Here is a 27,817-nt window from a genome sequence, read left to right on the forward strand (position 1 = left end):
CAAACTCTCTAAGTCTATACAAAAACCAATAAATAGAAAAACAAGGTAAAATCAGTATAAAGTTGTCAACCTTGTTTCCATGCCCCACTCTTGTATTGTGACAGCCTAAATAGTTAAATACTGAAAATCCACTGCTTTTGTGTTCTAAAAATGCAGCAGTTACCAGGGAAGTCAAACAGCTAGGGTTGGAAAAACTCATTACGATGTGTGTATAATTAGAGTTGTTCATTTGTGAATAATTTGGAAAAAGCTATTGCTGTCCATTTGATTCAAAAAGCATGGTGCCTATTCGTGCTCTGTAGAAACTAATAGGAATACTTAAGTAAAGTTGTTTTGATTGTCTGACACATTTTCATTCTGGCCATTCTTTGTTTTTCCATCAGAAGGTGTTCTCACTCTGACCCTTCAATCTGTCCCCTCCCCAAACAATGACAAGTATAATATAAAAGCAGTTGATATAAAAAGCAAACAAAGAGCTCTTCTCATCATTTGCATGCCAACAGCAATGCTGCCGAGATTTATAATATATCTGAACAATTCCAGTTCACTTCAGTTGACAGGAAACTTGACAGCAAGATGCCTTCCTACCTGAAAACAACCAAGATCTAACGTTTGCAATTATCCAGAATCTGATCTTCTCCTACGCAAGATGAACTCGTATTTCTGAATTTTATTGAACAACAACATGGAAGAGGGAGTGCTTTTTTATCCATTGTTGATCCAAATCATCTTCACTGCTTAAATGGAAATGGAAAAAATAGCAAGTTTTTTACAAGTCTGTAGTAATCTCTCAAGAAAGAAAACAAGACAAATGGACTTGTTTCTTTTATTGACAAAGGTAAATAACTGGGGATAATTTTATACATACATTATTTCAATTTCTTATTCATTGCTGTTAAAGTTTACATGAACTGTTTACGATAATATTTCAGAATATTCCTCTACACAACTCTTTCTACTACATTATCAGCCCTACTTTCTCAAGTTCTGTTCTCTTTTGCTCACTGTTTTTAAACCATCTAATGTAATGAGCTTCAGCTTTTCCAAGGAATCAACCAGTGCAATTCTAGGCACATGTACCCTGCAAGCTAACCCCACAATAGGGGCTTATGGGGCATGGATGGAGCAGAAGTCTTCCTCCAGCCAGCCCACACCAGCTCTGCTGGCCTCCACACTCTTCTGGTGTGGTCTTCATTCTGCCTGAAGTGCAGGTAGGCAAAAGATCCACCATTGGGATTCCTGCAAAAAATAATAATAATCCAAAATGAGCCATTTTCGGGTCATAGAGGGGCTGAATCAGTCTAGGATTGACTGGATCTTGGGCTGGCCTCACTGGCAGAGCGTTGGCTCTGATGTGGACCTGATTGCTACGCCAGCATCAGGTCTTTAGCTGTCCCAGCCAGTGGGAGCAATGGGGCTGTGGCTATGACTGTGGCTACACCACTGTGTTACAATCCACTGTTGCCAAGCTGGGTTTGGGACTGCTATCCCCCCTGGAGTAAGAGCCATTGAACACAGTGGGACATACTCCCAAGTAAAAGTGTAGTATTGCACTGTGATTGTGTTGGTCACTGGACTTTGAGGGAAACTATTTTACACATATTTTAGACAACATAAAGGCTGTAAACAAAAGCAAAGCTGGATTGTTTTTTGTAACTGGCTTATGTCATTTTTTAACTGGCTTCTGACATCTCGTAGGAAACTACAAGGAGGAAGCAGCTGGAAGGAACAACTCATGGTTTCAGTTTTCTCTACACAAATCCACACAGAATATGGGAAACAAGCAAGACGAATTGGAACTTTTAATTCAGTGGTAAATATGTCCTGGTAGGCATTAGTGAAACCTGGTGGGATAAGACCCATGACTGGAATGCAGGAATTGAGGGGTTTAACCTGTTTAAAAGGAACAGACCAAACAGGAAGGGAGGAGTAGCAGCATTATATGTATAGGATGTGTAAATTTGTGAAGAAATCCATGACCTGGATCATGGAAAGCAGACTGAGAGTATATGGGTAAAGTTGTAGAAGAGAGAAACAACAGTGACCTTACTGTGGGGTCTGCTATAGACCACCAAGGCAGGCAAAAGACTTGGATGATGCCTTCCTAGAGCGGATTACCAAACACTAAAAAAGGAGAGATATAGGAGACTTCAATTTCCCTGATATCTGCTGGAACTCAAACTCTGCCAAGAATGTAAGGTCTGACAAATTTCTCCACTGCCTTGCTGACAATTTCATATCCCAGAAGGTGGAAGAAACAAGGGGATTACCTATCCTAGACCTCGTCCTCACTAAAAGGGAGGTATTGATCAGCAAAGTGGGAGTACTGGGAAACTTGGCAGGAAGTGATCAGTTCTTTCTGGGTTTCATGATACAGAGGAAAGGGAAAGCTGAGTGTAGTCAGACAGGCACTCTGGACTTTAAGAAGGCCAATTTTGAAAAACTGAAAAAGCTACTGGATGAGATCCCATGGTCAAAAATACAGAGAAGGGAGTCAAAGATGGATAAGTGTTTCTAAAAGGAGAAATATTGACGCCCCAAACACAGACAAATAAAACAAGAAAGAAAAGTGGGAGGCATCTAAGGAAACTGGTGTGGCTGCATAAGTAGCTTACAAATGAGACGAGAGTTAAGAAGGGCACGTATGATTCTAAATAAGCAAAGCTGGAATGTTCCTCCAGGTATCATTCATTTTCCTTATCTGTCTTTATATCAATGCTATTGGTGTAACTACTGAAATGTTTCCACAACATTGCCTTCACGTATTTCTTTTAGCCCACCAAAGTACCCTTTAAATTATAGCTTAACAGTATTTGTTCTCCAATAAATTTCCCCCTACCAAGGTACATCTAACCTTCCTGGAAGTTGCATTACGCTCCCAAATGACCCTACTGCATTCATCTGTCCACCATGCAGTCATATTCCAGTTTCCTCCCACCTCCTTCCATCTAGGAATAGCATGAGCTGCTCCCAAAATACTTTGCTCCACCTTTTTAGAAAAACTCTCAAAACCATTGAACTCACATGACCTACCAATAGCCAAACATTTAAGCCTGATATCTTCTCAAATTCCGTGTAGGGACCATATCCACACCACTAAATTCCCATCTCCATAAAATAGCTACTGGGAAGTAATAACTTCTTATAAGGGTGAATCCTTTAAAAGAGGCCCTGTGGATACAGAGTACACATGTTCCACAGGGGCCTCTTTTAAGACTCACCCTGTATTATTGGAAAGCTTCCAGCCACTCTCCTAGAAATTTCCCCAGCCACACTGAGCTGCAAAAGGCTTAAATACTATCCCTGCCAAGCCAAGCAAAGGATCCTACAAGAGTCATATTGAGCCAGGCACTCTTTCTTACCTTTAAAAGGAAAAGTATCACAAAACTGTCTGTAAAGCTCCTTGTGTCTATTATTCTTCTGACTATGGAGAGCCAGTGAGAGCTCCACAAGCCAAGTTTCTTGAACAGAACTCACATCAGGCACCATGCAGCACATTCTTTCTTAACCATGTCCACTCAACACAATGGGGTATTCTTGAATACAATGGCAGTCTACTCAGCAAATTCTTTAGCACTACCTGCATTCGAACTCAGCACTGCAAAGCCCAAGACGTTTGCTCCAAAAACAAGTTATCCCCTTCTAAAAAACATTCCTCTGCTGCTTTCCAAATTCACACCTTTTCTGATCTTTTACCTTTGAGACATAAACCACGAAAGCCATTCTTCACGAATAGCAAACCCACATCACCTTTCTTCCCCTGCACCACCACCCGTTTGCAAGGCAGCTCCCAGTTACTAAAAGAGCCCGTCCTTTAAGGCTGGGCCTCGGCATTGTTCGTGAGAGACAGCTTGCTTGCACGCGCGGTCAAGTCAGTGACTGTAAAGACCCCACCCCATTTTATGGTGACCGGTGGGATCCATAGCTGTCAACATTTCCCTTTTTTTAGGGGAAATTTCCTTATTCCGAATAGGATTCCTCGCAAGAAAAGGGAAAAGTTGCCAGCTATGGTGGGATCTCGTTGTCCAGTTTATGCTGGTCTACGACCGTAATAAAGAGTAGCTGTTGTTGTTGGTGTGCAGTACTATGAGCAATCGTGACTACACAGTCCTGTATATTTGCAAAGTTCCTTGCAGAAGGGGCATGCACAGCTGGAGGGGCAGCCAATAGGGAAGCTGCTTCCGGTCATGTGGCTTGCTTTGTCGGCGTGGGGGGGGATCTAGGGAAGGGGCGAGGCTCCTGCAGGCGCTGGAGGGAGGCAGGAAGGAGCGGGCGAAGCCTCCTGCTGGCTCTGCGCGCTTCTTGCGCTCTTCCTGCTCCTCCCAGATTCAGTCCAGTCAGTTCCTCCTTAGAGCGCGGCTGATGTTTTCTTCTTCGTTGGCTAGGTAGGGATTTTGCAGGAGAAGCAGAGCAGTTGATTCTCTGGACTTTTATTAGCCTTCCTCTTCAGATATACACTCGAGGGAAGGATTGGTGCGCATCCAAGGAAACAGGAATCCTGTGTTACAAAGAAGGTTGTGGGAGGAGCGCCCTGCATTCCCTAAACTTAAGCAGTCATGGCCAAACTTGGCCCTCCTGCTGTTTTGGGACTACAACTCCCAGCATCCCTAGCTAACAGGACCAGTGGTCAGGGATAGTGGAATTGTAGTCCCAAAACAGCTGGAGGGCCAAAGGAGCTGCTGGGAAACCAGAAACACACTCTTCATTGCCAAGCTTTGTACATATACACATAAATAAATAAATCACTGCTGAAAATCCTGTGTGAGCATACAATGGATGGGAAGTATTCACGTGTGCAGGAATGATCAAGATGATTTGCGTAAACGGTACCGAAAGAGCGGCAGAGAGAATAGAACTGGGCTGCTGTGGCTTCGCCAATGACGTGCATTTGCGTTTAGGCTTGAACTTGTTTACAACTGGTCAGAAATATCATTCATTATATTTCCATCCCGTCTCTCCTCTGAGCGCTAGGTGTTCGTGTCCGTGCTTCTCCCACTCCTAGTTTTATACTCACGACAGCCCTGCAAGGTAGATTATTAGGCTACTTATAGGCGAGCAGTCCGAGGTCACCTGTCGCACATTCAGGGCTTTGGGTTTTGCAGGGAGCCTCCAAGAGCAGAGAAGGCTCCTTGCATCACAGAACTTGGCCATCGAATTCGTAGCAGCAGGCGATACACGGAATAAAAAGGGCAGGCCAGGCGCTGGGGCTTTACAGCGAGGCCCTTCCCCATGTCGCGATTGCTTGCAGGCGAATACAGTGAACGCCCGAATAGGGTCAGAAGTGCTAATATTTAAGGCATTAATATTACAGTGGTACCTCGGGTTACGTACTTAATTCGTTCCAGAGGTCCATTCTTAACCTGAAACTGTTCTTAACCTGAAGCATCACTTTAGCTAATGGGGCCTCCTGCTGCTGCCGCCGCGCCGCCGGAACACGATTTCTGTTCTCATCCTGAAGCAAGGTTCTTAACCCGAGGTAATATTTCTGAGTTACTGGAGTCTGTAACCTGAAGCGTATGTAACCCGAGATACCACTGTACCTGCGCAATTGCCTTGATTCTGTCACTTGCTCCCATAATTCGCGTGCGAATGTCGCGTGTTATTGCTATACTCTCATTCTTTAAATCCAAATTCTCTGACGCCAGGTGCCCCCCAACCCCAATGAAAACATGATAGAAATATACAGGTCACATCATATGGGCTAAGTTTACGTGCTTGTTGTTGTTGTTTAGTCGTGTCCTACAAATCTTCAAATAAATACTGACTGTCCAGGTATGGTACTGAAATTAGTAGTGTGCCACCCCTCCCCCCCCAATACATTTTCCTAGTGTTTTGCTGGGAAAGGCAGATGACTTCGGGGGCGGGGAGGGTCTTGTCTTAAACATTAGAAGGCGGCCTAGCGGAGCCTGCGCGACTCCTTTTGCTTTTTGTCTTTTGCAGCTCTCAGCCTCCCCGAACTTCTCGGACTGCATCCCCGTGTCCCTATTGGCTCGCCGTCGCTTTTCAGCCCCGCGGCCGCAGTTGCCATGGAAACCAGACGGTCTCTCGCGGGCGCTTCGCGGGCCGCCGACGGAGTACAGGGAGCCGCGAGGGCCAAGTTTCAAACGCCGACGGAAATGACCCTCGCGGCTCCCTGTACTCGGTCGGCGGCCCGCGAAGTTTCCGCGAGAGCGGCTGGTTTCCAGGGCGACTCCTGCAAACACAACGCGGGTTCCTCGGCTACCGGGAGCGAGCAGGGCCATTTTGTGCCTTGCGGGGAGACGCGGAGCTGAGAGAGGGGAAGGAGGCGGGCGCGGCTGCTGCTTTCGGAAGCCGCCTCGTCGTGTGAACTCGAGGTAAGAGGCAGGGAACCTCTGAAGAAGCCGCTGGGACCCAAAGACTGTGGCGGCTTCTCGCCAGCCTCGCGCTCTCCGCGAAGGGGCGCAGGAAAAGCTGGTCGGAATATGAATCCGGCATTAAGTGAGGCGCTATCATTCATCCAAGCAAAACAGAGTCGAGCTTCTTGCCTGAATCGTTTCCACGACGGTTTTAGGAGGCGCCGCGAGGCTCAGAGCAGCGCCTGGATCAGGGAGGGTCAAGGTGTTCCATGGCGCTCTTCCTCAGGGTGGTTTCTCCCCGATAGCTGGAGCACCGGGGTGGGGATAATTGTATTTTATTGGACTAGGGAGCTGTCAGTAGCTACTAGCAGGGGCGTAGCCAGAACTTACTTTGCGCGCGGGGGGCGGGGAGAACCGACGTTTTTCTATTATTTTACTGGGGAGGCAGGTGCCCCCCCCAGCCCATGGCTACTAGCCATGATGTCTATGCCGTGATCCATCAGGGTCTTCTTATGTTCGTCCTTATCTGTATAGCGGTTTGAATATTCAGTAGTTCAGGAATAAAGGGCATGGCAATGTTCCCCATGGGACGCGGGTGGCGCTGTGGGTAAAAGCCTCAGTGCCTAGGACTTGCCGATCGAAAGGTCGGCGGTTCGAATCCCCGTGGCGGGGTGCGCTCCCGTTGCTCGGTCCCAGCGCCTGCCAACCTAGCAGTTCGAAAGCACCCCCGGGTGCAAGTAGATAAATAGGGACCGCTTACTAGCGGGAAGGTAAACGGCGTTTCCGTGTGCGGCTCTGGCTCGCCAGATGCAGCTTGTCACACTGGCCACGTGACCCGGAAGTGTCTCCGGACAGCGCTGGCCCTCGGCCTCTTGAGTGAGATGGGCGCACAACCCTAGAGTCTGGCAAGACTGGCCCGTACGGGCAGGGGTACCTTTACCTTTACCTTTTTAATGTTCCCCATGGACTATCTAGAGAGAGAGACCTCAGGCTTGTCTGGTCCTTCCCATGCTCTTCTTAGTGCAGGGAGGAGGTGAACCAGGAGACTGCATTTATTTGAACATTGAACCCTCCTTAATCCTGTGAGCTTCATCCCAGCTTTAATCTCTTGCATCCGCAAAAGATTTCATCTTCAAATTAGCACAGTATCTCTCCTAGTGAAGTTGTTCACTTCTGCAGGAAGGGAACACAGAAGTCCTGTGCCTTCTTCAAAGCATCACTTGAAGGAAAAGTCTTTGGACAGAGCCATAGTTCTGGTGAATTCAGGAAAGCATATGTCAAACATTCTTTGTAGCTGTTGAAATAACTTCACATTATCTTTTGTTTTCTCTTCTTAGTTTCAGTTGCCGCCCAATACATGACTAAAAATGATTGACTCCGTCAAAGTAAGAAGACAGTGCAGCTTGGATTTTTACTCTCATTATGAGCACCTTTGTTCAGTTCAGGGCTGTGTCCCTCTACAGTCTGTAAAAGCTAGAAGGCTTCTTGGTGTTCTTGATATAAATGCGGATCGCATCAAACCTCCTGATTGGGTACCTCTCTTGGATGCTATCAGGCACAACAAAACTTTGACTTCTATTGCCATAAGAAGCTTTCATCATCAGGGACACAGAGACTCAGGTAGTGACCAGTTAAATTGTCAACCATATGACCGCTCTTTCTCTTATAAAATTGTGTTCTTGTGCTAAATCCTACTGTGATCAGCTCTATTCAGCATGGTCAGTGGTCATGGATGATGAGAGTTAGAGTCAAACAAAAGCAGAAATACTGCAAGTTTCTCATCCCTGCAGTTACCTTTTTTTTAAAAAAAGAAAAATTGGGATTATAAGAATTGTGTATTTTGGGTTGTCATCCCCCCTCTTTCTGTCCATTTTTTTCATTTAACGGTCCATTCCTCCCCCATTCATACTCCTTAGTATTTGTTTCTTCAGGTTCCAATAGAAGAGGGAGAGTTATGCACGTGACTTGCATTATGTTTAAGTTGCCTTTGGCCATGGTGTCACTAATACAAAGGAATTTGCATCTGCTTATGTAGCTAAAATGGGATGGTAGGCAGAATCAATCAATCAATCAATCAATAATGAATGGCCTATGTAAACGCTTAACTGGTGTTTGTTCTGATGATTTTATTAGCTTTTTTTTTGTTTTCTAGGTGTTGAAAAGCAGGGAACATATATTGTAAGAAGGAGAATTCCAGCAATTCGATCCAAAGACTTTACTGCTCAACTATGTAAAGCTATTAAAAGTTGTCTGATGAGATCAAGTGCTCTAGTAAATTTGGAACTACAGGGACTGCTTTTGAGGGAAAAAGACTTAATATTACTGACAAAAGTAAGACTGCTCAGTTGCAATAAATATTTTCATAGAAATACTTCTGTGCCCATTTTAAAATTACTAATATTCTTTATTTTGAAGGGGTTGGCTAACACATCATCTCTAGAGAGACTGTCTTTAGCAGACTCACCAATTGGTGATGGAGGTTTGGAAAGTAAGTTCTGAATTTTCTGAAGAAAACTAGACTTAATATGCGACACAGTGTCATTTGTAAAAATACATCTTGTTTCACACATTCATAATACTGCTGTAGTTAGTACATTTTAATTTGAAATGTCCTGTTTAACCTTGTTTTATGTTCTTTGGTATGTTAAAAACATTTCCCACATTTGAAACAAAACAATGGCATTCTGATTACATCTTGGCTTTCTTCTGTCAGAAGTTCATAGAAGTTAATTTGATGGTATCTTGGAAATCCGTGGCTGCCTTGGTGGCCATGATCTATCTATTTTTCTGTATGACAGCTTAGGTAGCTGCTTCAGGTACATTGAGTTGTAAAGAGGAGCAACTGCACCTGAAATACAAAGAAGAGTATAGCCTTTCTCAGGCGTTCTTCCTTTGCATGAGAGAGAGCGCAGGGTAGGCCTTGCTGCGCCTCCCCACTGTTGTGACCCTGCTGCCCACTCCCAAACCCTTAGCCATTCACACATTGTGGGGAAAAGTCTGTACACACATAGGCTACCTCTCACCCCTTAGGCTTGAAAAGAAACCTTCCTATTGCCCTGAAAGTTTCTATTGAGGCTAACTGCATTGCTGTGGGAGGGGCAAGGATGCGAGGTTGTGGGCCAGGCAAGGAGGTCCCAACATGCCATAACTGTTCAAATTTGTATTCTCTGGAAATATACCACTGATACTAGGTAGTGTTGTTCAGCAGTGAGACTGACAAGAGCTTCAATGAGAGGAGTGAAAAATGACATACTGCATGAGGAACTGGTGACTTGTTGGCTTGTATTACATGATGTGCAAACACACACAAACACAACTTGGAACTATATTAACCAAAACACTTGTACAGTAGTGTTTTTCCACAATTTTCTATGTGATAGGATGTATGAATACACAAATGACACTGAAATTAAGGGAAGTACTTAGATTTTTTCTTTCTTTACAAAAGCTTTGGGAAAGTAGACTGCTTAGTACAGCAGTTGCCACTCTAGAGTTGCCACCCTTGTTGCAAGCACATGGCAGCACAACATTGCTGATCAATGAAGTGAGAATGTACTGGTGATTAAAAGGAGCTTGAAGCTGTACAAGCTAGCAACCTTCTATACTTAAGTAGTGACATCTCTCTTTATTTCCAGTGATTTGTCAGAGTGTGAAGAATTCAGCTTGCATCAAAACTATAGATTTTACGGGGTGCAGTTTGACATGGCGAGGAACCCAACACATGGCCAACATTTTAAAGGTAAAACCACTTTTGAAATTTGATGTAAATGTTGCTATTCCTGTCTATAATTTATATGTGAACCAAATGCTAACTATACCTGCATATTAAGCAGACAGCCTTGGTACTATCTGCTGTCTCGTCTGCTAAGTCCATGTATCAACTCATCTATAAGATGACTTTTTAAAGTTTGAAATGTCCCATTTAACCTAATTTTATGCTCTGTGGCATGTTAAAAACATTTTCCACATTTGAAAGGCTTTTGTTTTTTAATTGAAAAGTTGACTTCAAATTATGTCAGCTTTTAAAGGGATGTGTGTGGATGTGCATAATCCTCAGGATTTTTACTTGGAAGTAAATTCCACTCAGTTTTAAGGGATTTACAATGTCATTCTAACCATTCTAGCCATGTCTACTGATAGGTAAGTCGTATTGAATTCAGTGGGGCTTAGTGAGGTTTGGAGTGCAAGCCTTACTCCCTAGTTTAGGATATTTAGAATTGCACCCTGAGTCTTCTATAACACAAATCCAGGATCTTTAAGCATATGTTTCTGGTTGTGATGAAAATTGCCTGTCCCTAAGGACTACTTTTGAAGCCTTAGTATACTAACTTCTATCATAGCATCTAGTTTTCCTGAAGTTCACAGTAAGACAAGCCATTCAGTTTTGACAGGCATGCAGCATTCTGCTTGTCTTCACATAGTAAAGAATGAGTTTGAAATGTAACTTATTCTGAAGTGTGTTTTAATATTACTTTAACTTTAGCATTAGCTCTCATTATACCTTCAACAACATAATGGTCATTCAGTTTTTGTATTCTAGCTGGCATTTTCAGCAACTATTTGCATTTGCATTTTGGTGGTTTTGTCTTTGAAAGCACCAGGCACTGAAAAGACACAGTGAAGCTTGGGCTGAGAGCCTGCGCTATAGGAGACCTGATTTGGACTGCATGGCTGGCTTAAGGCGCATTACTCTCAACTGCAACTCACTTATTGGTGACCGAGGTGCTACTGTTTTAGCTGAATGCCTTGGAGAAGACCTATGGTTAAAAGGTAGGTGCTAATTATAGATATAGTTGTAAACAGCATGCTTGTGTAGGATACAACACCTTTACAGGGAGTAAATTACTGCATATTTTACAAGGTCTGTTTCTTACTATGGGGAGAGGAATGTCAAGTTCCCTGCCCTTTTATGTGAGCTAACTTGTAGCTCTGATATGGTCCTTTAAAAAAGGTTTAGAACCATTCATAAGTACAAACTATTTTAAAGAATTTCTGTTAAGCCTTCTGTTAAGCCAAATGTAGGCTCTGCATTAAATAATTTGGCCCAACATGATTGCTTTCTTCTGTCCCTTTCTTAGCTTTCTACCCCTCCCTCAACTTTATTTCCATGAGCTTTATCAGTTAGGGACTAGGTTTGGGGAGGGCCTTCAGCAGCATGAGGAATAAGGGCTGTTGCTCCACTATCAGGAGCGCTTGCTCCTCAGAAGTAACACTGAATAATCTCAATTACTGTATTTTTCCGTGTATAAGACGCCCCCTAATTTTTGACATTATTTTTAAGGGGGAAAACCTAGTCTTATACACGGAAAAATCTGGTAAGTAGGCATGACCAGGTGAATCTTGCTATGTGTGGACAGTAATGCAAATAACAGTGTATGTACTTGATTATGTATGAGACCAGTTAACATGAAACTGACTGAGTGATGGGCAAATAATTTAGTGGGCAAAGTGTGTGTAAAATCACACAGAATTTGTTGAAATAACGTAATACTTCTTTTTCTTCCAGAATTTGGCAACTTCAGGTTGAAGTTAGAGCAGGGTCTGTCTAAACATTCTGCTATGTCTGTGTTTAAATACTTCTAGATCATGCCAATTAATAATATTCTTCTTTAATATTCTAGCACTTGATTTGCAGCAGTGCGGAATTACCAATGAGGGAGCTAGATCACTTCTGGATATATTTGAGACCAACAAAACAATTGTGGTTCTAGACATCAGGAAAAATCCATTAATAGGTATGTTTCTTCTGGTTGCACCATCCAGGAGTATAAAAATGTATATTAGAATTTCAAAAGTATAATGCACTTAAAAACAATGTGACATTAATGTCCTCCCCCCCCCACCCCCCGCCTTGAGAATGAGGATATTCAGGGCACTCTTTATAGAGAGAGCTGCTTCTTGTGGTGCAAAACCAGATTTACAAATGTGCAGGTATTGTAGGATTCTGTTTAGGATTCTGCCTTTTGACAGAGTCATATTTTGAATTGGACAATTGCTAGAGAGCGCTCTCTGTTGCCTCCACTGATGACCCCTTCCCACAAAATTGAGCCATAAAGTATTCTTTAATACCTTCTCTCTCCCCAACATGAATACTAATAGGCAGGTGTTCATGTTCTTTCTTTATACATCTCTGTTGCTGGCTGCCATGTACTAGCAAAGAGACATGTGTAAGGAAGTGACTAACTGAGGTTCATTGGGAGAAAATGGAAACCTTTTGGTTGTGTAGAAGAAAGTGACTAAAGTACATTGATTGGTACCTGTGATGGGAACATACACACTCTAGGGCAGCAGTATCCAATGTGGTGACATCCGGATGTGCCATCAGCCCCACTTGTCATGTCATGGTCAGACAAGATAGGAATTGTAGTCTAACAGCATCTAGAAGTTACCACACTGGCTTCCCTGTTCTAGGGGCTGCACGTCAAAACTGCATCAGCCTAAAGCTTCCAGATCTAACCAGTCTTCAGCCACCCAATCTTAAACAACTCCTAACCCACAATAATACTACAACCAGTCTTCAGTACAGTAAGCTTAAAAGGATTCAGGCATCTGACTTCTAACACCAAGGGCCAATACTCATGATCACTGAGCTTGTAAGAGTGATTCAAACCTACTGTGTGGGTTGGTTATATATCCATGGTTCGCCAGCAGTAGATTCTGTCATGAATAAGGCCTTTGAGGGCAGAAACTAGAAAGTGCTGGAAGACTCTGGAAAGTTCATATTGTTTTGACTAACTCAGAGTCACGTGGAGCCAGGAGAAATAAATTCCTGGGCTCAGCGAGCTGCCTTATCTCTTGGCTCTCTCTCTTTGCTCTCTTTTACTCTGCTTGTACATTGCATGGAACATAATTTTTGCCACAGTAAAGTTTTTCTTTTACTGTGGATCTTTGAGTTTCCGTGGTTCTTTTTTATTTACTGCAAGACACTACTGTTCGACAGATTCACCATACGAAAGCACGTGCCTGTATCTCTTGTGATGTAAAAGAAAAAAATAGCCATTTAATGGTCTCCCCCTCTTTCCACTTAATAACCTTAGTGTCTTCATAACTTAATAACTCAAAACCTCGAAGCTCTGGTTAGACAGTCATTGAGACAGTAAATTCCTGGTCCCTCTTTTTGCACTAGCATTTAGATAACTCTGGGGATATATTTAGGCCCTTTGACTTGGCTCTTTGATAGATATGGGGCTGAGCCATGGAGACTTTATATATAGGTAGTTCTTTTAGCCACTCTAGTAGTAGAAATGAGGGCAGAGGAGAGGCTGAATGGATTATAGTGGGTTCTTAAAAAAAAGCATATAATGAAAATGTTTTTGTTAATCTTTTTTTGTAGATCATGCTTTAATGAAGACAATAATTGAAAAAGTTCTGATGAATGCAAATGGAAGTAACATGGAGGTATATTCTGTAACAGAGTTTGTTTGTAGTTACTAGTATAATGAAATAATCCACAAAATACCAAATAATTGTGCCAGTCATTTCTCTGCTCATTACATTTAGGACAATGGAACTCTTGGGGCGGGGGGGGGAACACTTTTGAGTTATAAAAAGGCAGAGCGTGTTTTTAAAATTCAGACTAGCATTAGGTTGCTTCTTCAATGTGCTCAGAGCAGGTTTTTAGTTTGGTCAGACAGGGAGACACTTCCTTTTATCCAAGCAAATAATTTTTCTCCCGTTCCTGAGAATTTCCGATTTGCATTGCCTCATGTTTTGCTTGAATTCATCCAGTTTGCAGACACTGCTTGAAGACTGGGACAATACTGATGACACCTGGTCCCAAAGCACTGAATGACCTCACTCAGTGGTTTCATAGATACATAGTAAATAATATATAAAACTCTGTAGAAATGCAAACACGAATTCCAATGAATATAAGTGACTGGAAGTGTTGATTTAGACAAAACAGAAGAACTACTGGAGAATCACCACCACCAGATGTTCTAAACTGTGTAAAGAATGGTGCAATCTACACAGTCAAAAACTGCTGAGAGGCCCAGTAAGATCAGTAGGGAGGTGATGTCTTTGTTGACCTTCAGGAAAGGGATCCCCATACCAGGGCTGCTGGTCTCTTGCTGATACTGGACTGAAAAGGGTTGAGAGGTGTATCATTCAACAATACCTTGAGGAATAATTCTTGCACAAATACCATAATCATTCCACCAAAGAGAAAGATTTGGTGCTGGTTGAAAACTGGCTAAACTTCTTTATTTGGTGTTGATTTTTTAAAGAATGATTGGACCACTGCCAATTTGAAATTCTGGCCTTTAAAGAAATATTACCAGTCTTGTTCAGAAATTTGCAAAGCTCTCCATGATAGATCTGTGCTAGCCAAGGCATGTGATGTTGCTATTTTAATGTGGTGGTTTTCAAAATCCCAAGCACCCTGTCAGCATCCTTGAGAATGATCTTACGTCAATCCAAGCAACAGCAATGGGTGGCTGTAGACTACATATGAACTACAGCATCCAAGCCAGACTGAATTTGAGTTAGTTTATCAATGATGCATCAGGCAAAACCATCAGAGCAAGCAGTTTCTGGTGACTCAGTCTGGTGAACCTCCTGAAAAAGCTCAGCTGCATGCAATTCTTTTGATGTTGTGGCAGAGAAGAAAGATTTCTTTCCCGTTGCCATCACTACCACCTCATAGGCCTGGGAATGGCGTGCTCAATGAGCCCAGGAAGTATGCAAATGATAGATTAATTTTTAAATACATTTAAAATTCTTATGTTTCTCCTTTATTCCCCAATATCTGGTATCAATTTAAGTAAGGATGTTCATATTGAAGTAGTTACTACTAAATCAAATTATACACTCTTTTTCTTCTCTTCCAGTATAAGTGGCTTCCATCTCCACCCTCAAAAGACCTTAAAAATAAACCTAAAAAAAGAACAGTTGTCTTAGGAAATGGCAGAAAAGGAAAAGCTACTATTCGTATTGGTAAGTATATTGCTTTGTGCAAGTTGATATAAAATAAAAATTAATTGATAAGTCAATGAGTTGATACAGCTTGTATATATAGATGGTCATATTTGTTTAGAAGGAAGACTGTAAAAAAATGAAATAGTAAAACAAATGATAAGAAACTTAAGAAACTGCCTAATAAACTAAAAAAGATATTCCAACACATTTTTAGTTACTAGTGAACAAAAAATGCAGAACAGTCAGGATCTTGGAATAAGAGTGCTTCCAGGAATTTAAATTGGGGTGTATCTAGGTTACTAAACCATGGTTATCTCCTGGCTGAGCTAGTCATACATCACTTTATTCAATTGATTCCAGCCAATTGGCAAGGCTGAAAATTATTTTGGCTTGAAGAATGAAAGCTTCAAAAGCAAACCAGCAAACAAAATCATTGATTCCATTTTGCATTTTTCTAACTGGGACAGTTTTTGAAGTGCTTCTCATTTTCAAAGTAGAATCATTTAAAACACACTAGCCTAGCCATTCCAAGTGCTTCTGCCTCTTGCTGCCAAACCACCCAACATTTTTCTCTACCTTGAAGCTAGCCAGGGAAGGGGGACTGGGATCTTCCCCTTCTTTACATACAATCCTCTCAACCTCAGTGAAACTTCAGGAGACAATTCCCCACTGCTTCCAAGCTAAAGCTTAAGGCGGTAGCTCATTGTCACCATTAACAAAGGGCCATGGACCACTTGCTAAGGCAGGGGTAGTGAATGGAAATATGGATGGCTGCTAGTACACTTAACTAGGATAGATAGTGTACAGAGTTCTGAGACATGCCCTATGTTTAGGATTAAATGTAGTCAGAAATTTCAGGCTTCAGTTTGCTGTGTTCATACTTTACCAGTGTTCATGTCCTTAGGTATCTATCCATCCATGCACACAACCCACATCACTTCCTTAATACAGCTTGCATACTGCCTTCCATTTTAAATCCATTCACAATCCAGGCTTGATTTGAAATATGTGGAGGGAAAATGAATCACCTGAAGCCCAACATTCTAATTTTAAGTGAGGTCTGTGCTGACCTCATGCAGTAAATTTAATGTCCTGAGCGATGTTTCATTAAACAAAAAGGTTTCTTTTAAGGCTTTTCTAGTAATTGGAGTTTGTTATATATGCTTCAAATATGAGCCTCCTAGTTGGCATGGAAAAACCTTAAACTTCTAACAACTTCTGAGCAAGTCAGCCAAGGCATTTTTATGACTACTTAAATTGAAAGGTATCTAAAATGTATTATCCTGATTAATTTATGTATCTGGCTATTTTCCTACTTCTGCTTCAGTAATCTGGAGACACAGAGGTAAGCATGCAAGCTAATATCTATGAACTTTCTGGACTCCAAGGCTGCAGTTCTGTGTAGTTACCTGGGAATGAACATGCATAGGATTGTGCTACAAGATTGCCATTTGCCATGGATGGTATCTCCACCAAGCGGGGCACTTTTCTTCCCCATGGAAGAAAATGGATATAATTGGACTGTGCAATGGAATCTTAAGTACATTTACTCATGAGTCTTGTTCAACATGGTGAGACTTAGCCGGAATCTAGCATCTGACTATAAAAAGAAAAATTATGTTAAAACAATGTTTATATATAAAATCTGGAATTTCATCAACAGCATGCTCTAGTGACTGAAATATAAATCACAACAATATATATATATTAAGCCTTGAATCATTTCCGTTTATATTGCTTTTCCTGCAATGATCTCAAGGCAGCACCCATGATTCTTCCTATATGTTACAACACTTACAACAACCCTGTGAGATTGGTTATTCTGAGAGATGGTGGCCTTGGTGTGCTTGCTATATAGCTTGCTCTGTCATAACTTTTTGATTTTTCTTTTAATTTTTAAAATTGTACACTTTCACAGGTCTAATGAGGACTAATGTGCAACAATAGGGAATCACATAAGGATTCCCTGTTCTTGCACATTAGTCCTCATTAGCCCTGTGAAAGCAAGTTACTAGTAAGTCCTATAAAGTTTTGTGAACCTATGTGGTGGTAGAAGAATTATTTGTTGACTTTTAATCAGCATTTTCTAACTGTGGAAAATGTAGTACTTTCCAACTGTGGAATATAACCTGGGATTTATGGAATAAAAACAATTTCTCAGTAAAATCTTAGATGATTGATGTTGGATTGACAGCAGAAACCCATTTCATCTACTTCTTGTCTCTTAAATTTTAAAAATTCTGTATCCCCCCCCCCCCCCGTGTTATCTGGATCAATTTTTCTTCTTTCTCTTGCTTGCTATGATACAGGGTTTGCATCAAAAAAGCCCTTAAGTCCTAGTAAGACAGTGCTGTGTGATCAAGACAGCTATGTTCCAAAGCCCTTGCCTCCAGGAGCACGTGGCTTCCTGCCTTGGCGTACTGCTGAACGTGCAAAACACCACAGGTAATATTTATTGAAGGCAGTGAAAAAATGTTATATGCTTTGTGGATTAAGGTAACGTGGAAGAGGCTAGTATATTCTTAGGTAGCCCTGGTATATATATTTTCACTGAGTTCAAATTGTGCTATAGATATGTAAACGTACAGTGCTATAGTTTTTAAAGAAATAAGTGACACCAGCATCTGTGTTGTACTTGGTAGCTCAACATCTGAATGCCCTGCAGCTTAACAACTTCTTTAGGGACCCCTACAAGCACCATTCTCCTTTGAAAAGCTTGGCTTGTGTCTGGGATAGAAATAACCCTTGATATTGTAGTGACTACTTTGATGACACATGAATCCACCTTGTGGCTAGCTGCTGTACATGTATGCCATACAGGGCTTGTGCCCATGTAGAAAATGTAGGTGAAAATCAAGTATTGCTCCCAATATACCATGTTCTTGTGAAGACAGCTAGTATATTTGTATCAGTTCAAGAGAGATTGGAGAAAGGTGCATAGTTTTTGCTGTGGTGGTTGAACTCATCTAAATAGGAATGTCTGATTCTGCAAATAAACATGGAACACAAGTGAATTAGGGAGAGAGATTCCACTGACCCCATTCACAGTCTGCTATGAATTACTGTCAGCAGCTTGCTGTTGTACATTAACAGTATTTTGGGTGGAGGGAAGGTGAAGGCTTTGGTTGGGAATACTGATATGAGGACTTGATCTCAGGCTGAAATAAGCTTTGCTTAAATCTGTGAAGTCATGCTGCAAACATCAGACTCCCCCTCCCCACTTCTTAAAACATTTAATTTGTGTTTAGGGCTGCATCTAGGAAGAATACTCATGAAATTCCATTGCAAATCCAGGTAACATTATAATTTCTCCTCATTCCTAGGAAACAAACAAGAGAGTATTATCACTGGCTTTGGGAAGGACAGCTAATTTTTGACAATGTCCGATTGTAAAGATTCTTCCTTAGGGAAGTTTATGACTTAAATTCAGTAACAAGTACAGTGTGACCTGGACCTGTAGAAGAGGCAAAATAAAAGCTATCTATCAGATGATCACTAATGTTATATAATCCACTTGTAAAATGAGATCATTAACATAATTAAATCTAATTGTATACTGTGCCTACTGTATGTGCATGCAGGCTGGCATTCCAGTGAAAGTAACTGTGGAAAGTGTGTCTTCATCTGAAACGGAGACAGATGGTGCTGCAGAGGATGTTATATGTGAAACGGATGCCACAAAGTCACCAGAAATAAAGTTAAAACAGTACCATCAGTTACAGGTACAGTTTCTGTCTTTTAGATTTTATGAAAGACAAATGAAATTCAGTGATTAGCCTTTGTGTGTGGGGACTAGGCACATAGAAATAGTCCGCAAATGACCCCATGTAACTTAATTTTTCTAGAAGGCTGCTAGATGTACAGGTCTTTAATTTTTTTATAAATACAGAAATGAATTGCAAATATAGGCTGTGATCCAGATGAATGCAGGCAAGGAACCCATATGTGCAGTTGGTACCTCACTTTGCTTTGGGAGTTGTAGTAACAAAAGCAACTAGATAAGCAACTTTTTGTCTTATTTACTAAGGGCAACAGTGGCAAAAAATTAATAGCACCTTGTCTGCCCAGAATTTAGGTTTTTTGGGTTAGACAATATGTAATTTATAATATATTTCTATGAGATCCATGCCCCCACCTGTCTTACATTTGTTTACAGAAACTTTATTTAACCCTCCTGCCAATACTAGTTAATCCTACTATCTTTCTCTTGACAAAGGCCACCCTATAGAGCAGCCGAGGCAGTTTGTGTCTTCAAAGGAGACCTGAAACTGAAATGGATCTGCATATTTGTCCAAGAGTAACTAAGCACGCTTTTCATTACCTTGCCCCCGAAAGGAATATTAACCACTTGCCCATTGCAGTTAATGTCATACTTGTGCAAACTAGGAGCTGGTCAAATCATATCAGGAGCTGGTCAAATTATGTCATCTTTTAAAGAAGCTGGAATTGTGCCATCCTGTGATCTCCTAGACTCAGATGAACATCTCCTCCCTGCTACATTTATAATAATCCAGAATTGATCAGGTACCTTGGTCTACATACTCAAGTAGCAATAACAGTGCTCCAGGCACCTCCACAAATGATATGGCATTAATTGTGGCAACCAAGTCATGATAGATGCCATCTACGTGATCCTCAGAGTGCCTTGCAAATGTGTCACAGCATGCTACTGAGGGGTCTACTCTATCTCCTGAAAGCCAGATTTCAAAAGGCCCCACAGCACCCAGAAAAGCTCTACTGGACACTACGAGATGGATGCAGTGGTGGAGGAGAAGGACCCATTTCCTTGCTTGCATCATGACAGAGGAGGCCTGATGGGTTTGATCAGACTCAGCATGTTTTTCTCCACCTTCACTGCAGCCATCTTCATTAACCTCAGTTCAGGTGTATAGCAAGGAGCCACACAGGCTCAGCTGAGTGGAAGAGGGTGCTTGGGAGTGATTTTGTCACCTACCTGAGAGTAGAACTTCAACAGGAGTGCCAACCATACCAGCTGGAAAATCCCCCAGAGCCCTCAGTAATCAATAAGTCTTGGACTATTCACTTCACAGACAGGTAAAGTCACTGATAGCCTGCAGTTCAACCAAAAAGTGACCTGATTGCGACAAGGGAATTAATATCAATTTCCTCACTTTTAGAACACTTATCTTTCTGCCCTCTTGAGCAGACCAAATCTCAAGTATTCCAGGTTTCTGTGTTGAACCAATGACATGCCATGGTTGTCATGACAGCTGTGAAGTCCTGACCTGCCTCACAAGGCAGCCCTGGCATGAATGGTGAGATACACCAGAAGCCCTGGAAGTCTTCAACACTGTCTCTGAATAGCTCAATCAGCTCAGGTAGGGAGGCTGCTGAGCAGAAGGGAGTGGTCTACCAGTAGCACCCCCAATATGTATTGAATGCCCAAAATGAGTTACAAACACCTCAGATTGGTACGTATCCAGATCAGAGACATAGAAAAGCAGTGGCTCCCCCAGCCAATATTGGTGCTGCACTAAATAACCAGATGGGGGCTTGCTATAACTGTGTGCTGCAGATTGAACCTGGCAACCTTTACATGCTTTCTACCACTTAACTATGGCCTCTCCTTCTGAGAGATTCTGGTGTGTTTCATGGTGTGTTTCATTCCTTGCTCTGCCTCTGATGCAAAGACTGTATCCTAGAATTCTGACAATGTTATCTAGTATAGTAGTCTAAGGGTAAAATATTCCCATAGATTCATTGGTGAGTACTGTGTGTGTTGGGGGAGAGAAGTTAGACCTTTAACTGCTTGTGTTCCCTTTACAGCTGTTTGCTGTAGTTTCTTTCCAAAGTGATGTGTTAGTAACCTTTTTCTCTTCCAACTTAAATGTTGTTTCAAACAAGAGCCACTGGAGTAAGCCAAAATTGCTTGAAGGATTTACTATAGGAAACTACAAGATTGTCATTAAAAGTTAACTACTGTAGTTAAAAGCTTAATGATGCTTAGTTTAACTTTATTTACATCCATATAATAATTATTTTGATCAGAGTGAGGGTAATGCAACTGATCTGCTCGATCCATGTATCTAAACTTTACCTATGTATGGGATGTATACAGAAACAGCAGTAACATATTTTAATATGGTTTTGTCTTTTGAGGTTAAAACCCCTGATTTTGAGAGCAGAGGTAACCCAGAAATTTTTGGAAATTCCAAAATTCTAAAGCATAAATCCCAAAGAGTCTAATTTTCAGCTATAGTACCCTTAAGAAACCATGATCTTCCTTCTGACAGATGGATTATGAAAAATGTCAATTAAGATTAAAAGAAGAACGAAGAGAGAGGGCAACTGCTGAAGAACGGATAATGGAGGTAGCACTCATTTTCTTTCTTAGCACTTTTTAAAAAAGAGGCACTAACTTGTCCTGCTTTAAATATTGTTTTAGCCTTTTTTCTCACATAAGTAGAAAATTGAATTTTCAAGGATTTTAGGTTTTAGAGGCTTTTCAAACTGAGTTCAATAGAGCATACACAATTTGTCAGCTTTAAAGCCATAAGGACATCAACACTCAGTGTGATATAATTTCTTTTCTGTTCAGGGCTTTTAAACTCTTATCTGATAATATAGCTTTTGTTTAAATGACTGTATATAATATTGTTGGAGTGGTGGTTATGGGAAAATAACAGCAACCTATTCTGCCCTAAGGGCCACTCACGAAATATGGAAGCAGCAGGTGTGTTTCCCCAAGTTGACAGGTATTTAATTTAGTATTAATTAAATTATGTTTCATGATTTCTTCTAGCTGGAACTAGAAAACACCCGCTTACGGAATCTAAACTGCTCTTTGTCAGAGGTCCTCCATGCACAGTCAGTAGCCAGCACAATTCTTGAAGATGAAGGAGTTTTGGGCAGCATTGAGAGTTCTTTCCAAAAGTTTCATGCTTTTTTAGATCTTCTAAAAGACGCAGGGTAAGAGGGTGTTCTTTTGAGTTACCCTTGGAATTATCCATTCTAATAGATTAGTTTGTTATAGTTCAAAACCATCAATGGTTCATCTTCTGAGATCCTCACAGCTCAAAAGTTTGCCGAATCCTGGGGTCGCCAACCCAGTATCAGCAGGCACCATGGCACTTGTGAAGGCCTTTCTTTCTGTTCTTCAGATCACCTGGCCTATATTAACTTTACTGAAGATGAGGCCCATGACCCTCCATATAGGACACTTCCTAGAGTTGGAAGGCCCCACCCCCGTCTACTCCAATTGGTTACAAAGGGGGGGGGGGCATTCTCTTGGAGGGAATCCTGAACATGCTATGGGGAAAGCTGGAATATTGCTGGCTTATGCATTGTGAGATAAAGGTGGCACGGAGAGGAAAAGTAGGGTGGTGGCCATTACTATGAATGCCCAGAAGGGCATTTTATTTCAGCATGGAGTGAGGAGGGAAGAGCTACAAAGATGGTTTCTCCAGATGCTTCCTAGCTTGCATGTGGACCTGTGAATTGTGAAGGCGGCAACAGGGTTTTCCGTGTCCTGGAGGGCAGTTTCTTTCAGTGTGGCAAAGAGAAGCAATGAGGATGATGTCCCTAATTGCTTCATGGTCAGTCTGACCACCCCCCTAGGTGGGCCTTTACAAGGCATTTGGGTACAGAGGGGGAGATCTGTGTGGTGAATGTGTTTGTGTAAAGAGAGTCTCTCCCCCACCCTTTTAAAGAGCTTGGAGTGTGGAAGAATAAAGGAGCATGAAAGGTCAGGTGCTAAGTCTTTTGCAAACTGCACTGTTATGAACTGAAAACCATTCAACCTCTTCTCTTTGCTTAAATGCCCAAGAAAGGATGTCCCCTCTTCCTTTAACTTTTCAGTGCTGAAGAAAGGGCAGAGGAACTGACTTCATTTAGCTGCCTTTCTTTGCTATGCAGATGTACAGCTTCTTTTCTTCCTCCTGACTTTATTTTCCTCCCCTTCCCATCATTTTTTTAAATGGAACTACTGGTAGTGTGGCATAACACAAAATTATGTGTAAATTCATTGCTGTCCTCCCCACTCCCACCAGACCGCGGGAAGTCAACTATATTATGCTGGTCCTGATTCTACAGATCACACAATACTGATTTTCTCTGCATGCATGTGTGCGTGTGCACACACCCACAGATGCTCCAACAAAGACCATTCCCCTGTACTAGGAAAAAACATATGATGTTGCCACTCCACACATGCTCTCTCTCACACATTGCTTCCCCCCTCCCTGATTGAGCCTGCCCTCCCTGGCAGTCAGCCAGCTAGTTGATGCTGCACAGGTGGTGAAAAGGAGCAACCTCTAAGCTAGCAACAACAGTTCTTGGACTGTGTGTGGAGTGGCCACATCGTATATTTTTCCTAGTACGGGGGAATGCCACCCAACAGCAGCCATTTTGTGTGCCACCCATGGCACTCTCTCCAAATTCCCATTGCCCCAAATGCCTGACCTACTCATTCTTGGAGAGCAAAAGTGTATAAAAATGATCTAAAAATAGTTTCTTCTCTATACTTACGCTGTGAGCAGCTGTATTAGCGTATGATTTTCCTAACAATTATGTTTTATTTTAGATTTTTGTAAACTGCTTAAATGTTTTCTTACAATCAAATGGTATATAAATTTTAATGTGTATTTTATCATGCAGACTTGGGCAGCTTGCAGCAATGGCTGGTATAGATCAATCGGATTTTGGCTTATTTGCCCATCCTCAAATGACTTCTACTGTAGCTAAACCAGCAGTAACAGAAAGGGAGAAGTCATTTGAAGAAGAAAGACAAGAACACATGGAGAATTTCAAAGTAAGTATGGTGACAAGTGAAGAATACTGCCTGCTCAAAATTCATCTGGTGTGTTGTTGTTTTGCTTTACCTACAAATTTGTTTTCATGACTTCTCTCTTCTTCTTATGCGTCTCTTGTGTGTCTTCACTTCCAGGAAACTGTGGTTCAAGCACTGTTTTACACTCCATTCAGATTCTTGGAATAGCTGCTTTTTATTGGAGATACCCAAATTAAACCCTTAGTTGTAAGGCTTACAAATTGAAGTCCAAGTGTTTTAGACAGCATTTTTAGAAAAGGAACCACCTCCCTGTGCAAATGAAATATAAGCTGTTACCAAATTCAGTTAAGAGTGCAATTTATGGTTCCTTAGAAGTGTCCCAGAAGCCGTAAGATACTTCAGAGTTCTTAATTGGTGGAGAGTAAGTCTGCCCCTACAGGCCTCTTGGTTGTGGCTGCAGGCAGCTCTGTAGGGCTGACCTCTCCAGCACTGCTGCTCCAACATTTGTATGGAGAAAAAAATTGTATGGAGAAAAAAGGGGAGTGAAAGGTGGGATATCAAGTCCAAACTCCTCCTCCTCTTCTTCTTTATGCCTGGGGCAGACTGAGTGAGGCCTTGGATTCCTCTGTTAATGGTGAAAATTCCAAGTTTCCTAGGATTGTGCCTAAAAAGCCAAGTGAACTAACTATTAAGACATGAGAGTGTTTCTTAATGATACTTGATCATTGGTATGTGGAGAGATTTCTATAGCTGAGGGAGTAGCCAGGGAGATCCTCTATATTGATTTCTTTACCCTGGCCTTTGATAAGTATTTTGAGGACCCACTCAATTCTTGCGTCTGTAATTTGTTTTAAGCTGTTCTTAATATTGAATATTGAATTGCTGTATCTTGGTTCCTATGGTGAACAGTGGGTATGAAATAATAATATTAATACATGTCCACATCATCCTGGCAATACCTGGATTATGGTGGTAAGAAGATCCTCTCAGTCAGTCTTAAATTATTTGGCCAGACATACCAAACAGTCAAGTATCATTCTTTTACGCATAATGCTCAAGTTTTGTTTTTTTAAAAATACTTTTTATTAAAGGTTTTCTTGGTTTACATGCATTGTCTTTTTCGGATTGTGATGTCTTTTCTACAAATCAATTACGTTTGATATGAGACATTAGTGTTGTATACAGTATAAGGTTGGGGAAGAAGGAGGGAGAGGGGTGATGGGGTGGTGAATCTTATGTTCTTTTATATAGTGTGCATGTGGGTTTTTTGTCAGCATTTAACTGGGTAGGTTCGCTGTCTATTTGCTTATTACATTTCCTTGGTGTTGAGAGGGATTGCGGGGCAAAACGTGGTTGGTTGTCTGTAGTTGGCTGCAGTGAGGTTTGTTTGCATTTGTGAGGGGGGAGGGATTGTTTGGTCAAGTAAGCCATATTGATTTGTATGCTGTTGGTGGATTCTTCTTGTTGCCTTGTTGCATACTGCTCAAGTGTTGAACATTATGGAGCAATCATCATTGTGACTGATGACAGCATATGCTGTCAAAATACTTACAGATGGGAATAGACCATAAAAAGACGTATTAGAATGAATTGCTAATATGATAATGAGTTTGGTGAGACTTGCTTATTTCACACTTTCCAGCTATCTCCCTTTTTCCCAGTGCAGAGAAAGTGGTAGCCAACTTTGAGCACATTGATGATGTTTTATATTGGGGTGGGAGAGAAGCAATTCTCCCTCTGACTGTAAAGATAGCAGTCTAGTTAGAAAATTGCTGCAGAAATTCAGTTGATGTTCATTTTAATATTCTTTTCTTTTCCTCCCTAGAATGTTGGTTCAGCTGTTATTCCTGATCCCATCTCCTTCCAGACTGATTTAGCTCCATTTCAAATTGCAAATAATGTCCTAGCTGCTACAACAGAAGGACAAGAACTTCAGGGCATTGGGCAGCCCAAGAAAAGTTTATGGCAAGACTTTGAAGGTAAAGTTGAAAGTTGGAGAATGGAAGAAAATTCATCAAAAATCAGCCAGGCCGCATCTTCTGAGAAGAGCAGCCAACCTGCGGAACTGGAAGCGAGAGGGTCCTCTGTAAGGCAACGAGTTGCTAGTTGGCATTCAGTCTCTGATCCCAGTGCAAATGTGTATAGTAGCAAATTCAGCAATCTTGCTAGTGAAAATGGTAAAGTTTCCTCAAAAAGACTTCCCTATATTGCAAGCTTTGTTGCTGGAGATCAAAGTGTACATCAAACAGATCTTTCTAGAAATGACACAGTAGGTTCTGATTCTGAAATACAAGAAAGCATCCATTCTATGGGAGATATTTAAAAAACCAAAACATTCCTATCGGGTAGTTCACGTCATGGGTCTTGGAGATAAATGCATGCTTCAAAAACTTTATGCAGCACTTTGTGCGTCTATGTCATGCCTAACTTCTTGCAGTGTAAATCTTAGCAAGAATACTTGCTGGCAGTATCCAAAAGGATTGTGTGTTTTACTTTTTATATTGTTTTATAAAGGATCCCATGTGATTCCGATAATTCTTGTGCATAATTCTAACATGAGTCAGGTTTTAAATAACAAAATGCTATGTGAATAAAATGATTTTTATTTTTTTAGTTTTTCTAAAAAATATTTTGTTAACAAGTTTTAATGTCTGATTTTGTATAGACTATTCACATACGGAATACCAATATTAGGAATCAAATACAAAAATTTAAGTGGCTGTGGATTTTTTTAGTATTTCCCTCTCCCTTTTTTACACAAGTATAACTTGTCTTTAAAGGAGCTTTATTGATTAAAAAAAAGTATTTCAAAGGTGTTTGCTTTTCATTTTAACTAACTGTGGATATTATAAAATATAAAAAGATATTTGATGACTGAATCTTGTTCAAACTGCATCCAAACTGATTTAGGGGGTATGTAGGGGAAGAGAGGGAGGAACATTCCATTGCACAAGCAGAAATCCTTGTACGGATGGAATGAAAGACCTAGTGCTGTGCTGGATAAAAGCCTATACGATATGCATGTGTGAACCAGGCCTAAGTTATAGCAACAGGCATGGAAGGTATACCAGATTTCAGCCTACAGTGAACAGTTTGCTCTCATACCAGTTTAAAACTAATTTTATTTTAATTATTAAACCTGAATTGACTATAAACAAAGCTAATTGTTTTCCGTGGAACAACTACTTTTACTAAGCCAAAACAGCAGTAGACTTTCATCATTCTTAAAACTAGATCTGCGGTACATGGTACTATTAACTCCTAGCAAACAAAGCAGTTTGATTAACACTTAGTTTTGAGTGTTAATATTTTATTACAAAAATTGTTTCAACTTGTTTTAAGGAGCATAGAAATTAAAATGTCTTTTTGCTGTAGTTGCTTTGTGGCTTTTAAAAGAACCCCATGCATGGTGGTTAATGTTCTACTTTTGAGTGCTTTTGTTTGACATGGCAAAAGCTTTACATCAATACTCTGACCTCTATTTGTTCCATAGCTTATCAGTGTCCATAATTTAAATTTGTCATTTTACAACTTCTGTTCACTTTTGATGATATAAGTATTAGGTTGGCTGGTTGGACAATTTCACAGTTGTTTACAGTTCTACGGCAAGCTACTGAAGGCATTGGTTTCTTGGTCTCATGCAGTAATATCATGAACTTGTTGGCAGATTCCTGCTTAAACTTATGAGAGTATTTGCCCTTTCATATGACGTCAGTTTGCCCATTTCATAATCTGTGGAATGTGCTGTGTGCACAATTCGCATCTACTCAACATCAGTTGCTTCACCTCCACACCACATTGCTTTTGGGGTGGGGGTGGGGGGTAGGATTTC

At 41.2% G+C, this 27,817-nt stretch overlaps 1 protein-coding gene and 1 long non-coding RNA gene across 3 annotated transcripts; one reads left to right on the forward strand and one right to left on the reverse strand.

Moving 5' to 3' along the window:
- Positions 1 to 812: 812 nt before the first annotated feature.
- LOC114606296 (uncharacterized) lies at positions 813 to 3,826 on the reverse strand. Its single transcript, XR_003708828.2, has 2 exons — positions 3,697 to 3,826; positions 813 to 1,239 (listed from the first exon to the last, which is right to left on the reverse strand). It is a non-coding gene; the product is annotated as an uncharacterized LOC114606296 (long non-coding RNA).
- A 2,255-nt stretch (positions 3,827 to 6,081) lies between these two features.
- Positions 6,082 to 26,801, forward strand: CEP78 (centrosomal protein 78). Of its 2 annotated transcripts, XM_028748369.2 has the most exons (16): positions 6,083 to 6,335; positions 7,655 to 7,937; positions 8,470 to 8,648; positions 8,733 to 8,805; positions 9,953 to 10,056; positions 10,913 to 11,087; positions 11,939 to 12,052; positions 13,651 to 13,715; positions 15,149 to 15,254; positions 17,546 to 17,681; positions 18,485 to 18,530; positions 18,818 to 18,958; positions 21,491 to 21,568; positions 22,000 to 22,166; positions 23,853 to 24,006; positions 25,811 to 26,801. In XM_028748369.2, exons 2-16 carry the CDS (start codon positions 7,685 to 7,687, stop codon positions 26,306 to 26,308), a joined length of 2,289 nt encoding a protein of 762 aa, XP_028604202.2. In that variant the 5' UTR covers positions 6,083 to 6,335; positions 7,655 to 7,684; the 3' UTR covers positions 26,309 to 26,801. The 2 variants fall into 2 exon arrangements, with proteins under 2 accessions (XP_077792131.1, XP_028604202.2); XM_077936005.1 differs by having other exon boundaries at positions 6,082 to 6,335; positions 8,470 to 8,805.
- Positions 26,802 to 27,817: the final 1,016 nt, after the last annotated feature.

This window comes from Podarcis muralis, chromosome 11 (genome assembly GCF_964188315.1).
Source record: "Podarcis muralis chromosome 11, rPodMur119.hap1.1, whole genome shotgun sequence".
In the NCBI taxonomy this organism is placed as follows: domain Eukaryota; kingdom Metazoa; phylum Chordata; class Lepidosauria; order Squamata; family Lacertidae; genus Podarcis; species Podarcis muralis.

Bases quoted from the DNA above. Each gene is read 5' to 3' on its own strand.
- CEP78 (XM_077936005.1), top strand. From the start codon at position 7,685: ATGATTGACTCCGTCAAAGTAAGAAGACAGTGCAGCTTGGATTTTTAC. The intron at 11,088-11,938 runs GTAGGTGCTAAT...TTAATATTCTAG, and splicing joins AGAAGACCTATGGTTAAAAG to CACTTGATTTGCAGCAGTGC. The intron at 24,007-25,810 runs GTAAGTATGGTG...TTTCCTCCCTAG, and splicing joins AACACATGGAGAATTTCAAA to AATGTTGGTTCAGCTGTTAT.